Below are 19,702 nucleotides of genomic sequence, written 5' to 3'. Positions count from 1 at the left end.
TGGAAGTGTTTTTCAAATGATGCTTTTATGTTCTGAGCTTACATCCAATTGATTGACTTCTGATTCAGCCTATGGATTAATGTGACTGCCAAGTCCCCCACTCCACTGCCTCAGAGCCACCTGAGTCTAATTCCAGATTTGGGTCTTAACTCTGACCTACAGCATATCTGGCTTTGTCTCTGACAGCCTAATGCTCTGTTAGGCTTGGGGAGCATCATGCCTGCCTGTCACTTCCCTGTCCTGCCTGTCTTGGGTGGACCATTAGTGTCCTGTGGCTGCCATCACTAAGTACCCCAGACTGGTGGCTTAAGCAACAGATGCTTATTTTCTTCAGTTTTAGAGGCTGGGGTCCAAGACGAAGGCTTCTGCAGTGCTTGTGCCTTGGCCTTGCAGATGACCAAATTCTCCTGGTCTTCAAGGGTCTGCCCTCCCCTTGTCTGTGTCCTAATCTGCTCTATAAGGATGCCGGGCACCCAGGGTGGAGGCCAGCACGAATGGCCTTGTTTTAGCCAAAGGCCTCACTAAGTCCCCGAGTACAGCCCTGTTCTGGGTACTGGAGGTCGGGGCTCTAGTGTATGGATTCGGGAGGACACAGTCCTGCCCAGAGCAGGCTCCACAATGCAGCCATGCCTCCGAGCTGGACACGGGCACATCTCCAGCGATCCCTTGCCCTCCTTCCCAGACACGCTGTACCCCGGTCCTGTGAGGCCCACTGTTAGGCTGACTTCTAGGTCTGGGGCTGCTTCCCATTTCCTAGTTCCTGCCTGCAAAGCCCCTGCCCCGCTCCTCAGGGAGCCGCCAGCATGGTCTGCTGGGAGTGGCCACCATCTGGCTTCAGTCCCGGTCCCTTTCCTGCTTCCCTCTGCCTCGAGAAGAGTACTCCATGCTGGTATTTCTCGGCCTACGGTGGTTTGTCCCATGACTTCTGGCCACATGTGCTTGCTCTCTCCTCCTGTCCATTGTAGTCAGGCTGCTCCCTGAAGTCCCCCATGACCCAAGTCCCCTCCTGCTCTGGCCCATGGCCCAAGTTGCCCATCTGCCTGGAAGGTCTTGTCCAGATCCAGGGTGCTGCCTCCTCAGTCCTCCAGGCCCAGCTCCTGCCTCTCCCTGGAGGAGCCTCTGTTCATCCATCTCGGAACCTTCCAGGTGACTGTGCCACTGCTCTGCCACATCCTTAGTGGCAGGAGGCACAGTGTGTCATCACATTGTTGATTGTCTCCCGTCTCTAGATAGCTGCTTCCTCACCAGATCGCACTGGTCTTGTTCGCTCCTGGGGACCCGCAGGACTTGGACAATGCTGCAGATGTTAACGAGGGAGCAGGGGAGGTGAGCGAGGCTGGAGGGCTGGTCTCCCTTCTGTCACAGTCCTCTGACCACGTAGGAGCAGAGAGGTTTCTCAATACATCGAGCCTTACATCCGTCAAATCTTACTGAGTCTCACATTGTGTGCAACGTGGCCACAACCACAGGCCTGGTAAGTGATTGTGAACGAGAGCAACAGGGCCCGTGGACACACAGTTGCTGGGACCAAAGCCACCAACCATGCCCTTGGAGCAGTGCCAGGGCATGTGCCAGGCCCTTGGATTTTTTAAAAGAAGTCAGGTTTGAATTGTCCTGTGAAATCTCTGGCTCTGTGCTGCTGGCAGCTGACTGATCTCCGGCTGTGTGATGCACACAGTAAGGCCAGCTTGTCCCACTGTGGACATGGTTCAGCCAGGGCTGAGTTTTCAGGATGCAGCCTGAACCTTGCCCCATTAGGTGCCTGGGGAGCTGGCCCTGCTTTTCCTCTCCCACCTCTCCTCCCCACCCTGCGTCTTCTCCCTAGACCTCCTTTGCTCCCTCCCTCCTGTGCTCAGGCTTCTTTCTTCTGGCTCACTTCTCACACCCCTCAACACCTGCACTGAGAAGTCCTCCATGGCTCTCAGGTCCTCCCTCCTCAGGGAACCACAGCCCCTGTTCCTGGCTCCATGGCCCTTGCTCTGTCCCCTGCCTCGTTTGCATCTGTCTATCCTCACTGTACCGTGGACCCCAGTGTTTTGGGATAACACTCTGCTTGTTTCCTAATGATCGACCTAAGGGATGGAAGGCAGAGGCTTTGAAGTCAGATGGAACTGAGCTTGAATCTCAGTTTCCTCATCTGCAAACTGGGCCTAACTAACTTTCTGTGCCTGCTGCTCTGAGAACAAGGTGAGCCTGTGGGAAGAAGGTGATGGTGCCAGGCACCTAGTCAGTTACCAATAAATCAAGGTGGTTGTCATGAATTCCTCACATCTGATACTTCATCCGCTGCACAGTAGGGAGTTGGTAAGTGATTGCTGACAGTGAATGAGTGGACACTTTCGCCTCTGGTTCATGAAGGACTGCCCCACCAGCCTCCTCTGTCTGGCACGAAGAGGCCTACTTGGCTTGCCCAACGCCCTTAGGGGCTCGCCTCTTCCTGGCCTGCTGTGCCTTATGCAGGCATTGAGCATCTGCCTGGAACTGCCCAGTCATGGTGTCTCCAGACTTGGCACAACCTGGAGCCTCTGGGAGGCCATTGCTCAGCTAACAGCAGCTCACATATTAGAAGCGAAACTCACTCCTTTGCTTTGGATGCTTTCCAGTTTCTTCCAACCTTTTTGTGTGGATGAAAGAAAATTATCTCAGCAGGAAGAGCCTGGCACATGGCGCCTGCTAACTGTGGTCAGCATACTGTCTGCTTTCAGGCTCGTGACTGTGATCCACTCTCTTGTGAACTGTTTCCCTGTGCTTGGGAGCAGCCCTTTTCTCTATTCTTCTAGTTAACTGAGATAGGAGTGGCCCTGCTTTCCAGGGTGACACCCTGTCTGGACAGAAGGAGCCCTGAGGAAGGATCTGGCAACTTCTACACTTCCTATCACATCTCCCAGAAATCCAACATAGCTATCTAGTACGGTCACCCAACCTCCCTTTAGCAGTCCCTGAACCCAGGACCTAATACCAGAGTTCCAGGTGCAGTTTCCTACTGTACAGTGCAATTTCTTACATCAGCTGCAATTTCTACTGGTTGCACAGTGACAGATAGGTGTCCCACCTGCACCTGTGCAAGGTGACCCAGGTGTGAGCATGTGCCATCAGCTGGAGCAGGGATGGTCAGGGCTCTGGATGCCTTTCTAAATTTTGTCTGTGTCCTCTTACCTGGCTGGTGTGATCTAACTGTTTGTGCAGACCCATGTGCCCGAAGGTGTCCTGCATGGAGCTGTGTACACTTTCCTGGGAACATCCTGCTTCCTCACCATGTTCCTTTGCACAGGGTGTTTATTCTGTCCTCACCTGCTATGGCTTTTGCTTCCTGGTGAATTCCTGTTCCTCTGGGGCTTACCTTGAAGGCCGTTTCCCCGATACTCACTTGGGTCTATTTTGTCCCTTCTTGGCACTGTCCATGGTTGTACTTGCTTACATGGTGTGGGGACGCCTGTCTTCTCCTGCCCCAAGTCTACAGATGCCCATTTCACCTGCAGAAAAGGCTGCAGTGCTGCCAGCTGGCCACCCACTCCCTCCCTGCACGTGTCTCTTAGCCGACTTCTTGCTGCCTCTGTCTCAGCCTCTCAAATGCTGCACAGTGACCTTGGCTCTTCCCTCTCTTTCAAGGTCTAGCGGATGTTTTTTACAAAGGGCCATAAATGAAATATGTCAGGCTTTGCTGTCCATATGATCCCTCTTGTGACTTTTCAGTTCCATCACTGTAGAGTGGAAGCAGCCATTGCTGCGGCACACATCCATGAGTGTGGCTGGTGGTGATAAAACTTCAACACAAAGCAGACTGCAGGCCAGATTTGGTACACATGCTGGAGCTGCCAGTCCCTGTTCTGTTTGACAGCTCTGCCCCCAGTAAGCCAACTGCCAGCTGCCTCAGCTCTGAGTCTTCGCTCAGATGTCACCTTTGCAGTGGGGCTGACCACCTGGTTTTAAAGCCATGGCCTCTCCTGTCCAGCCCTCAGGACCTCTTACCACACTCAGTGCTTAACCTTAGCATTGCAGTCTCAGGGCCCCTTCGGCTACCAGTCCCCGTGGCTGGAGCTTATATACTGTGAACCCTGACTTATTTTACATGCTTATGACAGGACATAGCAAGCACTTAGTAAATATTTTTTAAAAAATGAATTAATGTCATTGGGTGTCCCCCAAATCCCTATACTGGTACAACCCCCAGTGTGGTGACACCAGGAGGTGGGATGTGACTCTGGGTGTGGCAGCCTTTGGGATGTGAGTAGCTATGGGGATGGGACCCTCACTATTGGAACTAGTGCCCTTATAGAAGAGACCCTGGAAGGCTGCTTTTTCCACCACGTGAGCCAGGGAGCAGGCCCTCACAGGTATGACTGAGCCTAGAGGAAATTCACTGGGAACTTGATAGCCTGGAGAACTACCCGGAACTGTGCCTCCTGTTTACAAGCTGCCCTCAGGGCCTGGGTGCAGTTCAGTAGTGCAGCACTTGCCCCGCATACCATCTCCAGCACTAGGGGAAACAAAACTACCCTAGTATTTATTATAGCAGCCTGAACAGACTAAGACATGGGTGAACAGTTTATTTCTTGGTTTCTCCCACTACTTCATTAATGCCTGAGGGCAGGAGTGATATGTGAGCCACTTTGGTGGGCTCAGCTGACTTACTCAGAACCAGAAGCAAGCCAAGGCTCAGTCAACCTTGCTTCTCTGTAGAACGAGTAAGAAATGAGCTCATATCACACAAAGTAAAATGTGAATGTTCTTGCTAAATAAAGGAAAGTATTATATTAGTTGTATTCCAGAATTTAAAACAAATAAAAGTCCCCCCATTTTTTATGTTTGAAACTGACTCAGTTCTAAGCATTTGAAAAAAAAAAAAAGTGTTCCTTTAAACGCCCATCTTGTTTGGGAATCCCTCTCAGCCCTTACATACTCAGTTCTCAAAGGCAGCGTGGTTGATTGGATGACATTCTGGAGGAATCTGGAACATTGAGGTATATGTTTGAAAATGAATTTATATTTTAAGTTCAGATTTTCCCCTGTGCCCAAATCACTCTTAAAACGAAATTATGTGTTTAGAGAAATTCCTTAACAGCTTTAATGCATTAAAATATTAATCGTTAATAACCCTTATTAAATGATTACCATAAAGGAGGATAATAAATGTTTAATGGTTGATGCTTAAAATGGAGAAGCCGTAAAGGGTGCCTTCAAGAAAATGGTAGTCAAACTAAGGAAACAATAAGCCCAGGAAAAGCAGGGGGAATGTGGTGTGTCTACACTCATGTTGTGTGAATTGTGTTTGTGAGTTCTGTGGGAGCTAATGCTCAGGCGCACATAAACCCTAAACAGGGATTTGGAGAATCTACTTCCTGGATGAGCGCTACTAATGACATGAACCTTCATAGGGACATGATCATTTTACTCTCTGCCACCTGCCCATCTTCCTTCTCTGGAGGGAATGCTTGCCTCCCCACTGGGCGGACCGTGGAAATCCGTGACTTCCGTTCTCTGAGTTTCCATCTGTGATCTCCTTTGGAGGGGACTCCCTTGAAATCCAGAAGCATTCTCATTTTAGCAGGATTGTTTCTTATGAGCTACAGTGATTCTAGTTAAGGAAATGTAACTCTTTCTTTTCTCTTTTTTAATTTTAATTTTATTGTTTGTTCTATTTAGTTATACATGACAGCAGAATGCATTTAGACTCATTGTACACAAATGGTCCAATTTTTCATTCTCTGGTTGTGCACCTTGGAGTGTCACCAGTGGTTCGTGTAGTCATACAAGTACCTAGGGTAGCGACGTCCGTCTCATTCCACCCCTTCCCCATCCCCTGCCTCTTTTGGTAATCATTTTGAAGTCCCTGGTTTGAGATACATTGATGGCGCTACCCAAGCCTCATGAGGACCCTTTGAGGTCTTTAAATGCAATGATTGGCTTTCTAATGATTAAAGATCATTTATTTAGAGGAAGAAACCCCCCTGTGTACCTTAAGGAGAAGTCACTTGTGCTTTAGCTACGGGAGTTGCTCTTTGGGCTCCATTCTTCTCCCTCGGTGCAGACACTGACTTTCAGCAGCTCAAGCATGGCCTGGCTGGGGTGACTGCTGGCCTCCATCCCAGGGACAATGGGAGCTTGTTCGGCATCATCCACATGGCAAAGCTCCCCAGGGTCCTGGTGCTCTCTGGACTGACAACATTCCCAAGGCTAGAAATTCACAATTGAAACTGAGGCAAAAATACAAGTGAAATAAAAACAAATGAGGATTGGGAATGAGGTATGTGTCAAGGAAAGAAGCAGCTCGGTCGGACCAGAATAAAATCAAGATTTCATAGTCAGCAGCCTACTGTGGTATTTTACCAGATAGCACTGGGGAGATGCTGGCACAATCATGAACTCACCAAGTTTAACTGGCCAGGGTGGGAGATAGGATTTAAAACCAGTGGCGTGAGGTCGTGTGTCATGTGACACATCACAATGGACCACACTTCTCTCATTTCCAAGACAGACTGTGTCCATCAGAAGGCCCTGGGCAGATTGTCAATGCTGATGGGAGGGGTGTATTTTGAAAATTTGTGATGCAGACAAAATCTGATCATCTTCATGGGATCAAAATTATTTTAAATAAATGACCTCCCTTCACGTCATCTGCCTGTTGGTGCAAACATTACACCTTGTTACCTCCAGTTATTGCCCCAGGTTCAAGGAAGAGTTACAATGGCTGTCCTTAACATAGAAGAGAGAGCCCCCACACACATCACCACTAATCCTGCACACTTGCTCCAAGGGAGGTTTTATCGTCCTTCCATGGATGAGTGTTCCATGGCTCGGATGGATTCACCCTGCAGGAGGGCCTTGCCTGGTGTGAGCTGGAGCTGGGGTGTGAAAGCAGATCCCACCCCAGAGTGTGCATCCTCCCCCATCATGTGCTCCCAGCCTCTGCTTTGTTTAGTTCACCTTTAGGAAATGCCAACCTTATTCGGGACCTCCATTTCTCCTAACGTGCACACTGGTATGCACAGACTGCCATGAGACAGAGACGTGGGGACTTCGGGAAAGACTGAGCCTTTTCTTGATTATCCAAGCTGGAATAAAGGATCTAGTGAACTTGAATTGTTAAACCTATGAAGACAAACCTGTGGGGTCATTTAACACAGCACTTTCTGGGTGCAAGTTTAATAAGTGACATGGAGAACTCAGTGCTTAGGGTGCTCTTTGGAAATAGGATGCTATTCATTGAACTTTGAGCATCTGAAGGCCAGGGAGCCATGAATCCCTTTCCATGTTGGATGATGGTTCTATTCTTGCCAATAAGTTACTTTGGATTTTAATTTGCACATTTCAAATGGATGAATGATGACTGTCTTTTGCCTCCAAGGTACTTTGTGGGGTAAGACATGCAGTACATACAGAGTCACAGGGAGATTGCACAAAAAATGTCACACAAGGAAGGTCAGCCTCAGTCTGGAGAACATAACACGTGGACAGTTACCAGTACACACACAAACAACCTGGAAGACCCTGAGCACTCCTTGTCTAGAGACAATGCTTCCTCCGCTGCCCAGCCTTCCTCCTGACATCTTGGCCTGACTGTAAACATTGTTTCCTTTCCCAGAGTGGTACCCGTTTGGACCCTCCTCTTGGGGCACATCATGTTGGCATCCTGTTTATGAGTTGTCCGTTCTATGTGAGTCCATAGGTTGTCTCTATATCATTCAGTTAAAAGTTTTGCTTCCCCCCGGGTCTTGGCCTCTCATCTTTGTTCACTCGTGGTTTGGATACTTGGACAGTTGGATAGTTGACTCTCCATGTTTTGATTTCTTCTTCTTCTTTTTTTTTTTTTTAATGAACCTGATCCATGTAAGAGACTAAGCCGGATCCACCACATTGGTCTATTTATTGTGTTCCAGCTTGTTAGAAACTGAATAATGTTACATAGCTCAGTATATTTTTCAAATAAATTGTACATGTTTTCCTTTTAGTCTTTTAAAATGTTTTATAGGTATTAAAATATTTCTCATATCCTTGAATTCAAGTTGATCTTCCAGTTGAAAAATCCATAAGTATATATTTTGTGGAATAAATGATTAATTCTTAAAAGGAGTGAATCTAAAATTTTAAGTTATTGCCAGGTAAAAAAATGGAATGTGGCAAATGGAAATTTTCTATTTTAAAAATATTTAGAAATTTTGGTGAAAGTATTGTTAACTCATGAGCCTGGGAATGTGTGATTTGGTAGATTTTTGTGAGAAGTATAGAAAGGCTACAGAGGCTTTAGAATGGAGGCAACCGAATGGACACCATATCTGTCCTTGGAGCAGACGCCCAATTCATGACACTCCTGCGACTTCAGGAGATAGAGGATTCCAGGTGTGGGTTTTGGCCATTCAGGCAGGACATAGGTTCATGCAGAGATGGTGATTTTCCTTGGGGGAGAAGGCAGTTCCCCGGGGCAAGTCGTACCTTCTGGAATCAGCAACTCAATGTTAATAACACATTTTGAAAAGGTGTGTTCCACTTTGAAAAACGAGGTCACAAAATTGGTGCAGCCAGATCTCCAGCCCTGCTTTGAGTGCTTCAGTAGTGGCTGTCTTTCTTTCAGGTGGCCCCGTGAACGATGCACCTGGGCTGCAAGACCACAGGGCTGTGTGAACAGTGACAGAGGATGTGCTGGTCTGGCCTGGCCTCACTGCTTCCTGTGCTGTGGGTCTTTCTGTCCTGACATGACTTCATTCTGTTTCTGACTCAGCTAGGGTCTTCTCCCAGGCTCATTCCTCTTCTAGCATGCTTCATTACCCTGCTCTTGGCCTGGTGGCCTTTTCTACACCCCAACCTACCCTTTCCCTGACCACCTTTCTTCTAATCCTTAAGCTCGCCTCCCTGAGCTGGCCCTAAGTACCCTAGTCATCACTGTAAACATGATTGGTCTCTGTCTTCTTTCTTTCCTCACACTGTTCTTGAGGGAAGGGGCTGTATCCATCAGTTAACCAAGGAATATCCAGAGTCAAGGACAGAGCTGAAGATAGCCCTGAGGAGCTGGTCAGTAAGCTCCTGGTGGTGGGGTGTCCTTTGACTGGCATTCAGGGCTTAGTCTGTAGTACCAGTCCCTGCCACCATGTCTCACTGAAAGGAATGGAGAACTGTGATTTGTTCTGCAGAATGGCTAATTGATAAGTTAGCTTGTTAAGTAAATGCACATCATCTGTTTACCTGTGTGTTTTTATATAAATTCATATAGTGAGATGATTATGTATATCTGGATGATTGCCAAGCAAGTGCTAAGCCCCTGACATGCCTTGCCTTTGATTTACACAATGGTACTTCATGTGGAGCATTGCAGTCCTAAAGCAGAAGAAACAAAAACTATGCCGTTAAGTAACTTGACTCAGTTTATACAGCCAGCAGGTGGAAGTGTTGAGCCACGTATACATGCACCTCAGTACTGCATATATGTGACGCTTGCACACCTACACACACACATGTGACTCTTGGTTATCTTCCACCTGTCTACTCACTCATATGTTTGTCTTTTGGTTGAAATCCCAGGGAAGGAACATTGGTTCCCCCATGGTTTTAAAACCACAATTTAATTTAGTATCACTTGAATTATCCAGTCTTCATAAATACCTAAATGAAATTAGACTCACTTCCTAAGCCCTACAGCACATTTTGCTTTGGCTGTGACAAAGGAAACAATATACACAATAAAAGAGTGTCTAAAAATCTATAAATGTGCATTGACATGGTTTCCTGGACATGGGCACCAACAAACTAGGTCATAGAAACCCTTTGGCTTGCTGTGAAGCCCAGCCTTGCTGTACCAATGCTTCTCAGCTCTGATCACCTTACACTTGATATGTGTATGTTTGATCATTTTGATTATGTGAGGTTGTATTAAATGCAGACAATCCAGAGGGATACCAAGAGCAAATCATTAGCCAATATCAATAGTCTAAATTTATTGTGATCCTATTATGTACCAGTCTCTTTAGTCCTTTCTGCCTTGCAAAGCAGGTCTTTGATGCCCCAGGTCTCATGCAGAGAGCAGGGCATGTAGACACTGCTTTCCAGGCCAGGGCAGAGCTGGACCTGTGCCATACCTATTCATTTTCAGCTTGCTTTTGACATGTGTCTCACAAGGTGAATTTTTGAGTGCAAAATAATTTTTGATGAATTTTGTTTCTAGTAAGATTTTTGTGGAATTTGGAAATTGAAATCTTTCCATGTTTTTAATATCCATTCTCATTCATTTAGACAAATGTTTCTTTTTTATTTTTATTTATTTTTTATTTTAAATTTTTTATTTGTTCAAATTTGTTGTACATGACAGTAGAAAGCATTTATACATTTTGATAGATCATATGTGAATGAAATCTCTCATTTTTCTGATTGTAGGTATTTCACATTGGTCATGCAGTCATACATGTACATGAGATGATAATGTCTCAAGAACCTGTAACCGATCTATTCATTCTGAACATGGGGCACCCCCATATTGATGCTGTAGGGTTTGACATAGAGAGTGCATGGTAGAGACTTCAGATACTTAGAATTTGTTTTACATGGCCATAATCTCAAAACTTTTATGCTTCTCCTTGTCACTCTTGTTTGTTTATAATGTAGCTTCTCAGTACTACCATCTGCATGGTCATTACTGTAAGTGAAGATGTAAAATAAAAATTTTATATCATAATTCATAATTCTTATTAATCTGTATATTTTATATGGCACTGTCATCTGTAACTCAGCATGTTTTACAGATGTGAGAAAATCATCTTCTCCATGCATATATTTATATATAAGCTGGCATGGACCCATACCTGCTTTTATTCTGAAAGCCCCTCACCTTCTGTTCATTTGTGTCTCTGGTGATAATAGGGTGTAAAGGATCTCTTAGCTCTCCCTTTCATGGGCTCATATCCTTTGTAGACAAAGAGGCATGCCTGATTTATGACTTGTTCAGTTCGTTCAGGAGTGACAAATACTAGTTGGTAGTGAATTGCCTTTTAACAAGACACAGAACTAAATAATGGGAGGAAAACAAAATGCATCTTATTATCCTGCCTGATGAAATCCAAACACCTCCTTCCTCCAGATTTATATCTATAAACACAAGAGATATTTGACTGTCTAACCATTATTCCTGCTTTTTTCACTGTCCTTAGAAGAGAAACAGGATGCTGGCTCAATTTCAGGAGGCTTTGCTTTCCAAAAAATGGAACTTCCTGATTTAATAGCAGGTCACAAGTCAGGGGCCCATGGTCAACCTGAAGAATCCCTGAGGGGCAGCCTGATGTGCTTCCAAATGTAGTTCAGCTCCCAGGCCGGCCTGACCTGTGGTGATGAATTAGAGAACAGCATATTCTTCACACTGAGCACAACTTCTCTTGTGTTTTAAAACGAGAGGAAAAACAAAGTGAATTTGAGCATTTTTATCTGGTATGCACCCTGTCACTTTATAAAATCGGTGTGAAGGTTTAGAGAGATGGGGACTTGCTACAGAAAGAGGAAGCTGGGGGCCACACCGCATTCCATTCCTTAGCATTCCCCTTGTCTTGGAAATCTGCATGGGAGTTCAGTGGAGTGGACAATGGATGTGGACAGCCCCTAAGGGTCACTCACTGACTTGCCAGAGCAATAGAGACCCCATGGGAAACCGAGCTCTGGTCCTGATCAAACACTGCTTGACTGTATTCTTGTTTAATAAACCCTTGAATTGCTGACTTCTTTCTCCCTGCTTTTCTTTTCTGTTTCATTTCTAATGTCCCTAGTGACTGGTCACTTATCTTTCCTATAGTTGGTTGAAAAACCCTCCTCGACATGTGCTTACGTGAACCCACTAAGCACTCCCCATGGTTGTCATTGTCCTTCATCCAAGGGCAAGGATGTCCAGAAGTCCAGTCCTACCATGAAAATGAGAAGCATGTTAGATTGCTTCTTTCAGACTAGTATTTTCCTAGTGCTGCATGATGCTTCATGAATTGTCTCAATCCAGACTGTCTGGATTCAGGACATCCCTACTCCCTCCCAACCCCACTGCCTGTGGTGTGAACTTGGGTGAGCTATTAAACTTCTGGACTTCAGTGTGCTTGGTTATGCACTGGGAAGAGCAACAGCACCCCCTTTGATTCTCATGGGTTTAGTGAGCACATGAGTGTAAAATACCGAGCTCAGCATGACTCAGCAGAATCCCCAGACACTGGCTCTCATAGACCAGCTGCAAGAACCACGACAGGTCATCTCTCCTTTGTGGTTGTTCGTTTTCCTGCTTATGACTTCATAGATGCTGGAAGGGTTCATGATGTGCTTGTCCTGCTGCTTGTCTCTGTGTTAACAGCAGAAGTGCATACCTGTGAGGGGTCTGACAGATCCTGGTGCCCTCTGCCTCATGTGCCAGTGCTGGCGACGAGCTCCAGGTCAGAAAGACCCTTCCCCCAAGGCTGTTTTTTTTTTTTAATTAATTTTTTTTTATTTAGCTTTTAATTTTTTACAGATTCATTGTACACAAATGGGGTACATAATTTCACCCGTTTTAGATGGTTTGTTGTTATTGTTATGATGATGGTGACTTTTTGTTTTAATAAAATGATGGAACTATAATCTGGTTATACAAGCCTAGGTGTAGGACCCATCCTGAAATGATTTAGCCTCCTCTTTCATTATTAGACATACAAGTGATTATTTTCCTTAGCCACCAAATGTAGGCTTGTGACTGCTTGATATCTTTGCTTTTGGGGGTCTGTTTCTGTAGGTAATTATCTTGGAGATGCATAGAGAACCTGGATGCAAAACCCTTCTCCAGTATTTTCCTTATGTTAAAAAGAATTTTCAGATGTCAACTATTGTGTTTGTGAGCATCTCTCCAAGATCCTATTATGTACAGTAAGTGTACATAATATTCATCTCATATGCTTAATACAATTCTGGATTTTGCTTTTTTGTTGTTGTTTGTTTTGTTTTTTTGGTACTTGGGGTTGAACTCAGGGATGTTTTATCACTAAGCTACATCCCCAAAAACCTTTTTAAAATTTTTTTTAAATTTAGAGACACATGATAGCTGAGCCTGGACGTGAACTTGCAATCTTCCTGTCTCAGCCTCCGGAGGTGCTAGGATTCAGGCATGTACCGCCGCTTGGTGTGATTTTTTTTTTTTTTTAAACCATTTCAGATTAAAGTAATAGTCCTCTAAGAATATTTTTGACATCTCATAAAATCAAATTAATTCTCATCAAAACCTCTGTATATTACTTGATGCACTTCAGAACAGTGTAATGATCTGAATGGAAAATGCACCGCCTTGGGAACCACTTAGAATGCTGTACACTTTCTAAGGTAGGTTGGATGAAAACATTTTGTGGATGACATTGAAGATAGATACATAGCTAGCTAGACAGACAGATTGAAAATTGGTAACAGTCTTGTTGAATAAAATAGAAGAGGATTCAGTGTGAACACAGAGCCGTGCCTGGAGTCCCTGTCTGTTTCGGGTCTGCATTGGATGGTCACGTCTTGTCTCGCAGCCAGATAGAATTTCAGTTGTCCTGCCAATAGCATGTTTACTGGCACAGTACAGTTGGCTCTGGTAAGGTGCAAGGTCAATGGATTTGCTCCTACAAACTGTCACTGAAAATGTGTCCTTGTGGATATAGTGTTGTCTGTGTCTCTCCATTAATTTTGAACACCAAAGGTTATTGTTATAATTATACTAATTGCACTATAAAATTCAGATGCTTGCTGAAAGAATGAGAGAATGGAGTGAGAAGCAAACCTGTTTATGACAGTATTTAAAGAGACATATGAGGACTTGTCAGTGTCTCAAAGTGTATCATCTCTTTGGCCTCTTCCTTCTCAAACAGGAAGTCAAGAGAACACTTTAAATGCAGTATGTAAGATTCAGTTGGTAATCTGTATTTCCTGATTCCTAATGAGCTTGGTGATTAAGTAAAATCTTTGCCATAATTTTGTCAATTCTGAATCCCCGTATTTAAGCCATTTATGAGACTGAGAAGCATCCGGACAGTGCTCCCTCTGAACACATTTTCCTCCTCTCAGTGGATCCCACCAGTGGCCAGGGATGGGGAAACAAGGCTTCAGCCTCACAGTGACACTGTCGCCATAGTAACAGGAATTGCCTAAGTTAATTCAAGGCACTAACCTTACAGTTTGAGTTTTTATTTCAGTTTTCACCAGTAGAAAATATTTTAAGGTCTTTACTAAAAGCAGATAAAATATGTTGAAGTCGCATGGATAGAAAGTCCAAGCATTTTTTGGTGCCGCAAACATGATTGAAGTCTCCTACATTCTGAATCAAATTTCATCTTTTTAATCTTATTTGCTCCTGTTTCCAAAGTTGATGTAAGAATTTTCAAGCAAAGCAATACACATGGCTTTAATTTGTTCTGCAAATCTTCCCGGCCTGATCCGATGGCTCTCACGTCATGCTAGCTGGGGCGCTCCTCTAGCTCAGGACGCTGCAGTGTGGAGGCACGGGTTTGCCTGGCCATCACTTGGAGCCTGGGCATGACCCTGAGTTTCCCAGCAGCGCCCACCATTAGGCTGCTCCCGAGGCCCCCCATTTGTCCTACAAGATCCAGGTGCTGTCTAAACAGAAGCATGTCTCTTTGGAGAAATAGGAGCAGGCCAAGATAAAAACAGGAATGGCACGTGGATGTTGAGATTTTTCTTCGTTCCTGTCGTTTACAGAACCAAACTTCGTGTCCTCCTATGACATCGGAAATTTCACCTACTTCTTTTTCCGAGAAAATGCCGTGGAGCATGACTGTGGGAAAACTGTGTTCTCCAGAGCCGCCCGGGTCTGCAAGAACGACATCGGGGGGCGCTTCCTGCTGGAGGACACCTGGACCACCTTCATGAAGGCGCGCCTGAACTGCTCGCGGCCCGGGGAGGTGCCCTTCTCCTACAACGAGCTGCAGAGCACCTTCCTCCTGCCCGAGCTGGATCTCATCTACGGCATCTTCACCACCAACGTGTACGTAGCTGGAAGAGCGTCTTTCCCTCCTCTTTTTCTCATTCTGAATGAGCCTTTTGTTCCTTGACCTCTGAGGGCTTAAAGTTGCATGAAAGGTAATCTTTCTTATTTTACTGGGCTAATAGCCAAAAATAAAATTATGCAAAGAGACTTTTCACTCTGAACTAAGTGTTAGGAAGAGATATGGGCTGTGTGAAACTGGCATTAGGAAAATAAACCTAAATCTAAAAAGTTTTGATCTGTCTCTGTTAACAAATATCAAATTATTCTATGAGAAAGTGATCCTTCCTGATTTATGAGTGTGTTCTGAGCACTTTGGGAAACACTGGTACCTATTAGGTCCTTTTTCCCTCTACACGTCATGCATTTGTGCATAATGAAAGCCATATTGTCTGGAAAGTCTGGTCTTTAAGATAACATAATTCTTGCCGGAACCCCAGCTTATGCATGAAACTCACGTTCTTCCTTTCCCATAGTTGCACTTTAAACCGTTGCTATAGAAGACAACTAACTTAGGCACCTATTTCTTAAATGAAAATTATTCTTTAAAAATATTCCTGACATCATAGCACATATTTTTCCTTTGGGAAGGTATCTCTAACTTCAGAGCAGACAGTATTTGGATGGCTGGACAAAGCACATGAAGCTGAGCACTGACTCATTTCTATTCTGGTAGAGTGTGCTCTCGTTCTGGGGGGTGTGTTGTGATGAGACCTAATAAGAGCACGTGGGCCCCGAGACCACACGAGACTCAGAGGTGCACTCCCTCCACACTGGCAGAGCTGTGCTTGCCCTGTAGTGCGGATCTGGCTGGATCACCTTTGCCATCTCTCATCCGAAGACCTAACAACTTGGAGAAAAGTCAAGTATTTGTGTCTAAAGCTAAGGTTCCAAATCTGGACAGGCACAGCGTGCAGAGAGATGGGTGGGTGACCTACAGCCCTAGCTTGCCTGTGATTAGCCCTGTTTGGGCGTTGAAGACTGCCCCGCCTCCTGGGGAGCCATAGTCCTGGGCAAACCAGACAGTAGATTCCCGCAGGAAACTTGCTCTGCTCCCTGCATATTTTTAATTACTTCACTTCTGGCATCAGAAGTGTGTCCCTTTCTTCCTTGCTAGACCCTTCCTCCTGCTCTTTCCCTTGTAAGTGTTTATATTCACTGAATGGAAAATTTACGCCATACTCTTCTTTCTTAGAAGATAGGAGAAAAAAGTGTGATATAGTCGGCCCCACCCTAGCCCATGCCACCATGACTGCCCTTATTGTTGTAAATCTGCTTTCCAAACCCTGATGTTACTTGTACTCCTTGAGAAGTTTCTTTTTTAAAAAAAAAAAAAAATCAATTTATGGTTTCTGAAGTTGATTTGCTTTCCAAAACCTTGTTTAAAAAGTAGTATAGGCTGCACAAGATAAATGTTCAGTTGCTCAGTCGACATCAATTTTATACACAATAGGGGCTTGGCTTCCTTCACTGTTCATTCCCCTGGCTCTGAGCAAAAAAAAATTTCTACAACAAAAACACCAATTTCAAAAGTTACAAAAGTTCTGAGCCTCAAGCTTCCAAGGTGGTGAATAGTCCATTCAGAGAGAAATGTTTCAGATTATTGTAGGCGAGGTTTTAGTACTGAGTGCCCTCCGTGAAGGAAGTCATGTGACATGGGCCTAGCTCCACTTTCTCTCTGGAATACTTATCCCCACTGATTCTTTCTGATATGCCCATCTCTATCCTACAGTGTCTCCCACCTGCCCTTCCTTTCATGGCTCAGCCTTGATTTGACCCTGTCAACAGACAATCTGGCTTCAGACTAAAAGAAATGAGGTTCAGGTAGCCGGCAATTTCCCATCTCTGAATTACAGGCTCCAAGTTGGTGGCCTGAGTGCTGTTTGCCTCTGTAGTTTCCAGGTTTCTCAGCACTGGGAGAATGGGGGAACTGGACCTGTTCTGGCTCATTCTGTTTCTAGGACTGTGAGATTTTTCTAAAACACTTGATCAAGGATTGGGCTGCAGGAACCAGTTTGCTACTGCAATAGAATTTTTAAAGGTGTTACCTCTTATTCTGGGTATCTATAAATGAGGACCCAGTATTATAGTTGTATGTAATGTACAGTAAATGACATAACAGAGTTTACTGCATACAGATAGCTAGATGGTAAAGTCGGGGCTGCTGGGGAAAAGTTTTATTTTTTTTCCTTTCTAAGAAAAATAAGAACTAGAAGGATTATTTTTTTTTCCTTTACTTTTCTACTGGTAGCTTTCAGTAGTCTTCAGATAGAAGAAAACTTCAAGTTTGCCTATTTCTGAGCTCACTTAAGTGGTTCCCTAGAACAATTTTTATCCACTTGGACCACAAACAAGAAATAAACAGCATTAAAAGAAGATGAATGTTTACCTTAATTACTGGGAGAGGCCAGCTGGGGCACAGGGCTGCAGGTGTCTTAGCCAGATGGACTTATTGATACCGAGCTCAGCTTTAATCAGACTCATTCCCAAGGTCAGTGGCATCTATCCCTGGGCTGGCCTCCTGCTGCCGGGGAGACCTAGAGGAGAGGGTGAAAACATGCTTCTATAGACTGGCCCACTGTCCCCCAGCACAGCGAGTGTGGTGCTGGCGGGGGGGAGAGGGGAGGGGGACACTGTACCACTGATGCTCTCTGCTTGTCAGGAGTTGGGAAGAAATGTGCTCCCAAAACAATGAGTGATCCTCAGACCAGCAACTGATGGGACTTCCAGGGGAGTCTCTGGGTTAATCCCAGAGCCCAGGCCAGCCCCATTCAGAGTGACGGAATGGAGTGATCCCAGGTGTGGTTCTAATAGGAAGAGGCTAAGGGAGGCAGTGTGGTGGTGGGGTCACAGGTGTGAACTCAGGGACCCGTGCAAAGCAGCTGCGATCCTAATTCTACAACCTGCAATGTGGACCAGCCTGCAATGCACCCTCTCTGTGCTGCTCTTTATCCATCTGGAAAGTCGAGCTGCTCTCAGTATTTGTAGACTCTTCCACAAACCCCGTGGTCCTTGTCAGTGGTTAGCAGAAGGCTCAGGGTGATACTCTCATTACTGACATCCCATCCCCCATCCCTTTGCTCATCAACGTGCCTGGCCCAAGACTGGTCCCAGCCTGTGTGTCTGCCATTCCCAGTCCACTGTATTTTTTGTTCCCGTTCTTACTAAAGTCCAGTCACATGTTCAAAGGCTATTTCCCCCCGAACTTGTGATTTGACTTCCCATGTTCTTTTTCTCCGAGGCTAATGAAAACAAGAGCAAAAATAGCAATAGGGATAAATGTTCATGTAGCATTCCCTGCACAGTGCTACCCGCCCCCATGGCAGGTGTGTGAGCGCCATGGGGGACCTGTCCTTGTACGTGCAGCTCCGCCCGCCTGGCCCTCACCTGGGGCTGTGTTTAATGCCATCCACTCTTACAGAACTCTCATAAAGGACTAAAAGCATGGTTTCCAGAGCCAGACTGCAGGGGTTCAAATGTCTTCCGTTACCCAGATGTGGCCTGGAGTCTTGTCCTCACTGTGACTCCCTCGATTTCCTTGTCTATGAGAACCTCTTTCCTTAGGAGGATTACCTGGATTGGCATGAGTAAATCCTGCAGGAAAGCATTTGCACCTGTCCAGAGTTTGTTAATAAACAAATATAAGGCAGGAATTTTGGTTCTGGAGTTTCTGTGACTTTGCCTTTGATGTGGGAAAAACAGTGGATATAAGTAGACATGATATTGGCCCCAAGCATTAATATGGAAAATACATACCCATTCCTCTTTTTATTTCCACTTCCCCTTTGAAAACCATAGCTGAGCTTAAAATGCAAATTTAACCAAAAATATTTTTTAAAATATTTAGCTGTTTCCATGCTTAGTCAAAGGTCACTGACCTTCTAAATCCTCCCATTTACAACTTTCTCTGCAGAGCTTGAATTCTAAATTAAGGCTTCAAGATTTCATATGGTAGTGCTATGGTAAATTTTTTTCTGACCCTTTGAATTTACAATCCTTTCTAAATTAAAAAGCATATGAAGGGTCTGTCAGGCATTCTTTGCAAAACACTCCCAGTTTATTATTTCTCAAGGATGACAAATAAACACAAATATCTGGGGATTTAGAAGAAAAGGTTTTGACCCACTAAAGGTTTTGACCGAGCTAAAGTAGCGGATGGGGGAGGGGCCCACCGGAGTGACAGGAGGCGCCAGCCACCGGAGGCAATGGTCACATTCTTCCAGCATTTAAAAGGCAAAACACACAGACCTTCAGATCCTTCATTGCCCCTATGGCTCAGTGAATTGATCCAGCTGGCAGGATTATAGGTGTCATATCTGGTAATGATTCTTGTTTCAATACCCAGTTGTTTTTTTGCTCAAAGGGAAATCAGGGGGGAGCCCACTGGATACTCCGCCTGGGTCCTGAGGATGTTTAGGAGGCTGTGGTCTTCCTGTGTCTGAAGCTGCCTCCTCATCTCTGCTGCCTCTCCATGGCTGCTGGAGGTCAGCAGTCACTGCTGGGCTCTCTGACTGTCTCCTCTCTCTCCCTTGGCTCTGCAGGAACAGCATTGCGGCCTCAGCTGTGTGCGTCTTCAACCTGAGCGCCATCTCCCAGGCCTTCAACGGACCCTTCAAGTACCAGGAGAACTCTCGCTCGGCCTGGCTGCCTTATCCCAACCCCAACCCCAATTTCCAGGTAATTTCAAGGGCAGAGGGCCACTCTGGATGTCTTCTGTGAAGAATACAGGGAGCTTGTGCAGACAGG

At 45.3% G+C, this 19,702-nt stretch overlaps 1 protein-coding gene across 1 annotated transcript in view; it reads left to right on the top strand.

Moving 5' to 3' along the window:
* Nucleotides 1-19,702, top strand: part of Sema5a (semaphorin 5A) — a 443,089-nt gene that overhangs the window by 300,149 nt on the left and 123,238 nt on the right. Inside the window, 2 exon segments of the mRNA XM_047556570.1 lie at nt 14,671-14,956; nt 19,498-19,633. Of these exon segments, the coding sequence (XP_047412526.1) occupies nt 14,671-14,956; nt 19,498-19,633 (422 nt within the window).

Source organism: Sciurus carolinensis, chromosome 6 (genome assembly GCF_902686445.1).
Source record: "Sciurus carolinensis chromosome 6, mSciCar1.2, whole genome shotgun sequence".
NCBI classification, from domain to species: domain Eukaryota; kingdom Metazoa; phylum Chordata; class Mammalia; order Rodentia; family Sciuridae; genus Sciurus; species Sciurus carolinensis.
This window is presented reverse-complemented; position numbering and strand designations above follow the sequence as displayed.